Here is a 10,027-nt window from a genome sequence, read left to right on the forward strand (position 1 = left end):
ACCGCAACGTGTCTGTGAGTTTCATTAACGAAGTGGTGATCCTCTTGTAGAATTCCGGGACTGTGGTTTGACTGTGGTTTCTTGTGCGGTTGCCTGGGTATAGAGAGTTTCTCAATCGCGAGGAAACTGGCTTCCAAGCCAATATTTCAAAGATACTACGTCATCGAGTGCCGCCGAAGGACTGTTCCAATCTCCAGCATACTTGGAATTCCACCGAGGCCACGTCCTTGGTTTGGGGGTAATTTCGAGGCTGCACATGGGTAGACTTCGCGTCCTTCAAATCTCCACAATGCTTTGCGCACTGACCAATTTCAAAAACCCTTGCGGAGAATGGCTGAACCGACGCAGCACAGCACACATTTAAATGTAAGTATGTAGCGGCGTAGAACATGTGTTGGTAAATATGTTACTTTGTTGCATTTGTTATCACCAAAAATGTGTTCCGTGAAAGTAAAGCAAGTTCATAATTAGATAGACATCGTGAGGTATTTATTTTTCGGTGTTTATGTTGAAACCGTTAGAGAGAGTGGCACACTTGTTAGCCTGTTCCATTCTTCTTTGTTTGCCGAAGCTGTGGCTTGGAAGTATACTTGCTTCGTTTCTGAACAAAGTGACTCGGAAGTATGCGACTACCAAGCCAGTATCCTCGCGATTGAGAAACGGCCACAGGGTGAAAGGAGGTGCTGCAGCACAGGCAGTATGAGAAAAATAAAGAGCTTTTTGAACATTAAAGTATGAAGACATGTCACCGTAGAATAAATACTAATATAAACCTGAAAATGACCATAAGATGTCCCCTTAAAAACGTGGATTTATTGATTGTATTTATGCATAATTCCTCCTGATGTGTTGGACCCTGATTACTCAGGTGACACAATTCTGACATTCACAACATTGACACACATTTAGTCAAGATGGAGAAAAGATGACATCATTTTAAAAACAATGATCAGTGTTGACAGAAAATAAAGTTAGTGATCACAATGCAAGGGCATGACACAAAAACGTGCTATACAGGAGAAACCTCTCCATAGCAACATCCAGCACAACTCCACCTGCAGGTCCTTAGTAACAGAGTACAGTCCTGCATTATGTTAACATCATGATGTGATATTGTTTAGTGCCTCTCTCATCCAGCAGATGTTAGAAATAATTCATCATCTCCGTCAGTAGATCCTGTTATTCTGTGTCTGCGTCTCCTGCAGGAGCTTCAGCTGCTCCTCGATGGTGTTCACCTCCTGCTGCAGGGCCGACGTCTGGGGGGGGGGGCAGGGAGGAGCACAAATATGAATGACATTACATTCAGTAATCAATGAAGACATTAATCATCATTTTCTAATCATTTGATTGATAAATAACATTACATATATAAATCATTATATTAAAAACACTATCTCATAAATGATGAGATAATTCAAAACAAGATAACAAATGTAGTTAATCTGATGATCTGGACTTTTGAGGTAAAGGTTGCTAATAAATGAAAAATAACATTCCACCATATTGAACAGCTCATTTTTATATTTCACTATATTCAATTCTTTGGTTATTTTTTTAACCTTATTTAGTTATTTAACCTCTCTACAAGTATAGAGTAGAAGTAAAAATAAAACATGTCCTTACATTAAGAGACTCACAACTTTTCAACAACGATCCATTCATTGATATACATGAGGAAGCGTGAAGATGAGTGCAGCTCGGTCATTGGATGTATTGCACTAGGAACAGGAGATATACATGTTTTGCTATAGAGCTTATTGTCTGCAATATTCCAAAATCCAATGAAAGAAATCCCAAAGCTTTTTCTCGATGGAGCCCTTGTGATGCGAACTTCTGGGTCGGCATAGAAAAACACATCATTACTGCACCACTCTGTTTCTTGCAGTGGAGGTGGCATTACAACCAATAATCTGATCCAAAATATGAACTTTTCCACCTGTTCAGACCTTTGATAAATGATGAACCAGATATAACCGTGCAGGCCTCACCTTGCTGTCCGTCTGCTCCCTGATGTGAGCAGGAACCTTGCTCTGGGAGGCCTGCTCCTGCTGCCTGAGGAGGAGCTGCTCCAGCTTTGGGAGGAGTCTGTCTCTGCGCAGGGACAGCTGCTGCACCTGTTTGTCCACGTCCACTCCACTCTGAGGACAAAGTGTACGTTACACATCACCACGCCAACCTTCGTGTCAGTCAGTGCTTACAGTGCTTTCAGCTCGTTCTGGTTTGCATTTGAAGTTCAGGTCACACAATGCGAAGTAAAGGAAGAATCAATGTCAATTTGTACACAGGAAAATATTGGCCAATGTGTTTGATTATTACACGTTTAGATGAATACTTGATCCTTATTGGTCAATTTGGACATTGCAGAGTTTGTTGATTATCGCTAACAGACCGCTGCAAAGGAGAACAGAGCGTTGGTAAGAAGGATGCTCTTATCAATGGACTATATGCAGTCAAACCTAACAACAGGAGGAAGCTTAGGATTTGTGATGGCTAAATTCTCGCCAGTAAAGAAAAGAGTGAAAGAGATTCAAATACGAGCACTGGATGTCAGAGAGATCCCCAGAAGAAGACATTTGAAGCTGTGCACAGTGGAACAAATTGTTTTTTCTTGGAGGAAGCAATAAGATTATTTTTAAATCAATATTGTGAGTCAAGTGGTTGATTCCTCCATTATGTAGCCGGGTAATGAGCGGGGTAATGTGCAGCGTGGTGGTCATTATTAATAAAGAGAAATCATTAACGACCGCCTCACTGCACATTATCTCTTATTTTTTGTTTCTTCATCATTTCATTAAGATCAGAAGTACTGCATTTGATACCACCCTGGATATTCACTTCATACATCCACACAACAGCTTTTCAATTTGATCACATTTTCAGCACTAAATCTTTGTGTACAGTTTAGAAGTAGAAATAAGTCGATTGATGATGATGTTTCTATGTGAAGCTGATGTCTGGCTAGTATCGATGTGACTGACACGAGCTTACCGGTGGTGTGTTCAAAAAATAAATCACTTCCTGTATCAATCATTGATCTTGGATGATCGATTCATTGATGATTGACATATATATCAATCGTAAATCAATCATTCATCTGAAATCATGCTTGTTTTATTATTGATTGATCGATGAGGGCGGAATAGGATTATACTTTTACTGAATAAAAATGATCAAAAATAGGCTATTCATCTTTTTGTCCTCCGCTCTTCAGTTAGCTGGCAGCTGTGAGCTTCACTATGACAGAGCAGCAGGAGGTACCACACCTGGATGTGGAGGTGTAGCTGACAGGTGTGGTCCACCACAGCCACCAGGCTGCCTGTAGGTGGGGGGGTGGAGAGGAGAGCGGGGGGGCACTCTGCTCCATCAGGACAGTGGATATGGAGGCTGGAGGTGCGGCTTAAAGTCCAGACAGCTGGTCCGAAGTGAAGCAGGACCTGAGCCTGGCTGGGGGAGCACACCGCCCACACTGACACACAGGGATACGTCAGACACCACATGGAAACACATTTATATCCAATGTTCTTTGAGTGTTTTTGTTGAAAGAACTTACTGGCAGGTTTTACTTTGGTCATGCCACACTGGGCTCGTAGCGATCGGGCCGCTCGGATCACTTCCTGCACCAACAGGAAGTCTCTCTCCTCGTCAGGGAAGTGCCAGTGTGCCTGTCAGGATGAGAGGTTAGAGAGGAGAACACGTCAGCTAAAACACACGGAGAGTGGAGATCTCTCAGAACACAAAGCACAGATAACGTGAGTTATTATTTTCTTTTTAAAGCCCGGGAACCCCATTATAGGAATGCCCTCTAATTTGGCACACATCTTCTCTTGGACTCAAGTATGATTAGTTTAGGGGTCAAAGGTAAAGGTCACATAGACTGCAAAAAATACATCTTTGGCCATAACTCAAGAAACCATTGCTAATCATGACAATCTCACACAGATGTTTAATAAGGATAGAATGATGAAGTGGGAATTGTAGTCCAAATGTGATGATGTACGCCTCTTTACATCTGAAGAGCCTCTTTGTGCTTGCTGTTTGACTTTTTATCAAATGTTACCTTGGAAAGACAACATGCTCATCTAAGATAACAACTCATCTGAAAATGTGATGTAGCAACATTTATGCTAACGTTAAAGTAGCTTTATCAAGATACGCTACATGACGCTGAGTCAGCTGTCTGTGCTGTTACAGGCTCTCCATCCACATCAAATAGGTGAGGGATTAAGGTAAGACTTTAATTATAGCTACCAATATTACTCCCCAATATTTAGTTCTGAAGTTACAAACATAAAAGTGAAAATACACACAAATGTGTTTTTGTACTTACTGTTGTGAACTTTTGGATTATATTACTTTAATATCATGCCTATTGTACCTCATTGTATTCCTTTAAACATGTTATATCATGTACATATGCTGCGTTTGCTATTCAAATAAAGCTTATTATTATTTTATTGTCATGATGTACATCTGGAGTTTGATGCTTGCGTTCCTACCAGCTGGGAGGAGCGGGGGTACGGCTGCAGACACAGGGTGGGGGGGACAGCGGCAGCAGCAGGGCTGAAGGGCTGGAGCCTCTGCCACAGCTCCTCAGTGATGAAGGGCATGAAGGGGGAGAGCAGGGCGAGAGACATGGACACACAGTGGAAGAGGACGCTGCGGACCCCCTGCTGAGCCCCCACACTCTGCTCTGTGTCCGGGGGCAGCGCCAGCACAGGCTTCACACACTCCTGCAACACACACACACACACACACACACACACACACACACACACACACACACACACACACACACACACACACACACACACACACACACACACACACACACACACACGCGTAATGCTAATCGGTCTTTTTGATGTTGATGATTAGTGTAACCGTAATACAGTTGATCAGGAATGAGTCCTAAAACACGGAGATTAGTCAGCATGTAATCACTCCCCTGTCTCCCCCATGTGCTTTGTTTTTGTCTGTGCTGTACACAAGCTTGAGAGATTTTCACTTATTGTTCTGTGACAATCAAATATGTTGATAGATACCCCACTGGTGAATGTCCGAAGCATCTACGTGTCTTAAAATCAGCCAACAAGTGAAAACATTTGCCAATGAATCGCCATCACACGTAACATTAGCCTCCTTTAGCCTAGCGGTGGTGATATGAATTCATGTGACCGTGCTGTAGTTCCTTTTGAATTATGACTAAAATATATTTTATAAATCCCCATGGCTAAATACAGTTCTTCACTATGGTGTTTTTTACAATTACACAAATAGGCCTGAAATACACACATACACAACTTAATGGAGAGTGTCAGAGCAGGGGCTGTCAGTGTTCCGGCCTTCTGAAGCAGCTGAGGTGCAGTGCCTTGCTCAAGGGCACATTGGCAGGTCCCAGGAGGCTGTCTTGCACCTCTCCAACTACCAGTCCGCACTATAGTTTGGTCCAACCGGGACTTGAACCGGCAACCAATCGGTTTGCAGGCCGAGTCCCTACAGACAAAACTACTATCTTAACGTCAGACTTGTACTCCTGGCTATTGCATTTGCCCTTCCAAAATCTAATGTGTGCAGAACAACAATCCGTCATCCCTGCACCACTGTGTGAGTTGCTCCTCACCATGTAGACGTCACATAGGCTGTGCACCCAGAAGGAGTGCAGGGCTGAGGTGACTGTGTGCAGCTCAGAGGCCTCCAGGCCCTGCTCACACTGCAGCACGGTGCTGTACAGCCGGGAGCAGACCCAGCGCTCCATGCTGCCCACTGCTGCCGTCTGAAGAGGGAGAGAGATACAGTTATACAATATACTCATATATTCAGTGTTTATACAACAAGTGAGATGCAGTTAAAATGACAAATCAGAAGAAAAGAAGAAAAAACATATTTGTATGATATAGTTAACGGAACAAAAAACATCAATAATTCTGATCAATTGTCATATTTAACCTGAGAGTCATTAGTAATGTATTGCTTTGATACACTACATACTACAATGTAACTACAATTAGTGTTTGAACCTCTTATTCATTAAAAGACAAGCATTTGACCAATAACAGCCCAACGTTTTACATCAAAATAAGAATACAAATATACTCCAGCTACTGTACCTGCTCCAGTGTTGTGATTGGTGTGGAGCTGTCCCCCAGCACTCCCAGTGTGAACTTCAGCGTCTGCCACATCTTGTTACAGAAGTGTCGGCAGCTCAGGACCTCAGATATGGACAGACTGATGTCCTCTCCTGAGGAAGAGGCAGACAAAAGTCACACACAGGGTGAAGGAAAATAAATATCGAGGAAATAATAAGTTCTTCAAAGCCAAATATTGGGCTTAAGATAACATTGACATATGAACACTAATATCTAATTACATCCTCCTTGGGTCCAGGGTGACTCGTGCTAAAGTTGAAGAAATTCCCTCGAGGCGTCCCTGAGACGTAGCATTCAGGCCAATGGGACAGAGGTGTTGTCACAGTGACATCTGACCACCAAAATGTAATCAAAGTCCTTGAATCCCTGGCGATGTGTGTGCCAGATGTGTAAAACATTTCCCAGGGCGTTACTGAAATATTCATTAACAAAAATGGGATGCATGTGAGAGGACAGAGAACCTAATCAGTTCATCAATTCCATCGATGCGTTTCTCAGATATCACATTCTCCAGAACAAAACAAGGAACAGATACAGCAATTGTTGGTATTAAGAAAGTGCTAGAGTTTCATAACCAGCCCTTGCCTTACATCAAATGACACACTCATTGTCCCGTGGGGGGGGTAAATCCACCAGGCACAGGAGAGAGGAATAACCAGAGACATGTCACATGGCAGAAACACTGTGAATCTGGCTCTTCCTATATCCAGGACATGGTTAAACCATACACTCCAGCACGTGCACTTCTCTCTGCATCGACCAATCAGCTCGCTTCTCCCTTACTGTAGATGGGACCGAGGTAGCCCCCAATAAAAACATGCCTGTTTGCTATCCTGGCTGAAAAATGCTGCAATGAGCTTCCCTTTACTATCAGGTCAGGAGAAAGTCTACACATCTTCTGCAGCAGACTGAACAAAAACACCCATTTCCACTTGGCCTATAATATTTAAAAAAAAACCTTCTGTATGTGCATTGCAGTAGCACATGAGCCATATGGGTACCTTCCCTCTACGTCATGGCCCCGCCCCCTTTTTTGGTGAAAACATTGGCAGCCATTTGACCGGTGGTAAATACAGATTGTGAGGTCTTTCCCAATTCAATCAAAATGTAAGGAAACCGTGCAGTTTTTTATTTAAAAGGAGCCCAAATATGATGGTCAGTCAGACAAACCATTACATGTTATTGGAGATCGTTGAACAGCTATGATGGTGAAATTAGAAGCAATAGGGGATCGATGTCCTTTCAGTCTAACAAATGGCTAACACTAAAATAAAAGTGTTTTATATTTCCGTTCAGTTATGTGAAACACGCTGTCATCACTCTGCTACCAGGGGGCAACCAGTAAGTGTTAACCATCACAACCCATCATATCTTCCTTCGTTGCCCAGTCACACAGCTCCATACACTCATCCTCCCCCGTCAGGTAACGTGTGCAGAGTCACTCACCCTGCATCTTGTGAGAGCAGAGGGCAAATCTCAGTGCATCGGTCCCACACTGAGGGATCCCTTTGGGGAAGTCGTTCCTCTGTGGGGAAGCAGATGGGAGAGACAGATAAGAGAGGAAGTAATGAGTATGCTCAGTCAGCCACAAAAGAACAGATCGCTGACCTGCGCTTCCATGGAAACCAGATGCTCCCGGGGCTCCAGGTTTCCCTCCTGCACTTTCTCTTGAAGTCTCTGCGAGGAAACAAACAAGCAAATGTCTTCAGAGGGAGTCTGAACAGACGGCTGACTCAGCGGGGCCCACCTCACAACAGGAAAGGATTCATCTTCTCACATCCCAGAGATTACACTCTGCCAAACTCGGGATTTCAAGGATTAGTTATTGTCATTCTGCACCGCAGGGTCGCACAATGAATGCAGCCTATGCAACACAAGAAAAACATGACGAAGCCTTAGTTTGAGACTTAATCTGTTATTATACTGCAAACACATATCCGTCAATAGAGTGTGGTGGTGGCAGATACAGCTGATAAAGACTTACAAAAAGATGTATTGAGTTTTGGAAAGTAGAAGAAAACTCTTGTTTGTTAACAATCAAATGCCTTTATTGTAATGACATATTAGTCCTAAAAACGAATTTCTTGGGGATGTGCAGGAAAAATAAAGGAATTTTGTCTGGGTGATACTTCCTGTGAAAAGAAGGAGGAAGACAACCCTTTGAGGATAGGCCTTTTTACATTGATCTAGTAGAGGTTCAAATGTCCATTCATCTGAGCCAAGAGGAATCGGAGGCGGGGCTTAAGGAAAACTCAAGTGCACATTCCCTATGGACCTGGATGATACGGGTACTTTTTTAATCTAGTCAGTCCATTTAGGGCTTTACGCGCCACTGAGCAACTCTCATAGGAATGAACGGTGCCCCGCCTTCAACGCTGTATCCAGTTCTCTTTATACATCCATGGTACAGATGCCAATGTAGTACCTGGTCACCATTATCACTTAACATCCACAATAGTTTTGTAGCGAACAACAGGAGGAGGGAGTTGTGTTTCTTACACCTACTTTCAGTTTCTGTTCATGCTGATGGTGGAAGAATTTACAATGGCTTTTTGTTCTCTTAAAAACAGGAAGAAGGCAGGTGGATGTAAGGGTGTGGTGGACTGTACAGTTGTTCTGTATATTGATTGAGATAACTAAACAGAACATGTCCACCTCCTGGCCCTTCAGAGGTAGATATTAGCAGGTCATGAACAGTAACACAGAGTAGCAGGCCCACCTACCTCCAGAGAGACCCCATGTATCACATCTAAAGGGTCGATGACATTTCCCAGGGATTTACTCATCTTCCTGCCATGCTTATCTCTCACCATAGCGTGGAAGAGAACCTGAAAGGCGTGATGGGAACAGGAAAGAGATTCAGAGGAATTCAGGCAGAACAACTATTTGGATATGTTTCAATAGAAAGAGAATGGTTTAGGTTCAAATCAAGGGTTCAAGGTTCTTTATTTGTCAAACGAACATAGCTACAGAGTAGTTATGTCGATGAAAATCTTAGGTCACAGGCTTCTCCAACAGTGCAACACAATAACACAGAAAAATATAGTGCAATTAAATATACTAAAAAGTAAATACAAAAAGAAAAATAGTTTAAAAAAAGTGAAATAGTGAAATAAGAGTCTATGCAAGCTATTGGAATGATATATTAGGTAAATAGATAAATCATTTTTAAGTAGCAGCCAGATGAATATTGTGGATGTTGTTTCAACAGTTCAGGTGTTTAACAGTCTTATGGATGAAACTGTCCCTGAGTCTGGTGGTTTTAGTCTGGATGCTGCGGTACCGCCTGCCAGACGGCAGCAGACTGAACAGTTTGTGGCTGGGGTGATGGGGGTCTTTGATAATCCTGAGGGATTTCTTCCTGAGCCGCTGGGAGTAGAGGTCCTCCATGGATGGCAGCTCCGTCCTGGTGATGTTCTCTGCAGTTTTCGCCCCCCTCTGTAAAGCCTTACGATTGAGGGCGGTGCAGCTGCCGTACCAGGCCGTGATGCAGCCAGTCAGGATCCTCTCTATGGAGCACCCGTAGAAGGTCAGGATCCTCTCTATGGTGCACCTGTAGAAGGTCAGGATCCTCTCTATGGAGCACCTGTAGAAGGTCAGGATCCTCTCTATGGAGCACCTGTAAAAGGTCAGGATCCTCTCTATGGAGCACCTGTAGAAGGTCAGGATCCTCTCTATGGTGCACCTGTAGAAGGTCAGGATCCTCTCTATGGTGCACCTGTAGAAGGTCAGGATGCTCTCTATGGTGCACCTGTAGAAGGTCAGGATGCTCTCTATGGTGCACCTGAAGTCAGGATCCTCTCTATGGCGCACCTGTAGAAGGTCAGGATCCTCTCTATGGTGCACCTGTAGAAGGATCCTCTCTATGGAGCACCTGTAGA

At 43.4% G+C, this 10,027-nt stretch overlaps 1 protein-coding gene across 2 annotated transcripts; it reads right to left on the reverse strand.

The window, feature by feature from the left end:
• Positions 1 to 793: 793 nt before the first annotated feature.
• vars2 (valyl-tRNA synthetase 2, mitochondrial) lies at positions 794 to 9,000 on the reverse strand. Of its 2 annotated transcripts, XM_010767447.1 has the most exons (11): positions 8,870 to 9,000; positions 7,755 to 7,823; positions 7,593 to 7,671; positions 6,108 to 6,238; positions 5,621 to 5,773; positions 4,497 to 4,730; positions 3,551 to 3,662; positions 3,264 to 3,466; positions 1,989 to 2,138; positions 1,624 to 1,718; positions 1,166 to 1,256 (listed from the first exon to the last, which is right to left on the reverse strand). In XM_010767447.1, exons 1-10 carry the CDS (start codon positions 8,957 to 8,959, stop codon positions 1,659 to 1,661), a joined length of 1,281 nt encoding a protein of 426 aa, XP_010765749.1. In that variant the 5' UTR covers positions 8,960 to 9,000; the 3' UTR covers positions 1,166 to 1,256; positions 1,624 to 1,658. The 2 variants fall into 2 exon arrangements, with proteins under 2 accessions (XP_010765747.1, XP_010765749.1); XM_010767445.1 differs by lacking the exon at positions 1,624 to 1,718 and having other exon boundaries at positions 794 to 1,256.
• Between the last annotated feature and the right edge of the window lie 1,027 nt (positions 9,001 to 10,027).

The sequence above is a fragment of the Notothenia coriiceps genome, unplaced genomic scaffold (genome assembly GCF_000735185.1).
Source record: "Notothenia coriiceps isolate Sejong01 unplaced genomic scaffold, NC01 NC01_scaffold00004386, whole genome shotgun sequence".
Classification (NCBI taxonomy): Eukaryota; Metazoa; Chordata; class Actinopteri; order Perciformes; family Nototheniidae; genus Notothenia; species Notothenia coriiceps.

Excerpts from the sequence above, each read along its gene's own strand:
- vars2 (XM_010767445.1), bottom strand. The coding sequence starts at position 8,959 with ATGGTGAGAGATAAGCATGGCAGGAAGATGAGTAAATCCCTGGGAAAT. Across the intron at positions 7,672-7,754 it reads TGGTTTCCATGGAAGCGCAG|AGGAACGACTTCCCCAAAGG; the intron begins GTCAGCGATCTG and ends GCTTCCCCACAG. Across the intron at positions 2,139-3,263 it reads AGCTACACCTCCACATCCAG|AGTGGAGTGGACGTGGACAA; the intron begins GTGTGGTACCTC and ends CTTTGTCCTCAG.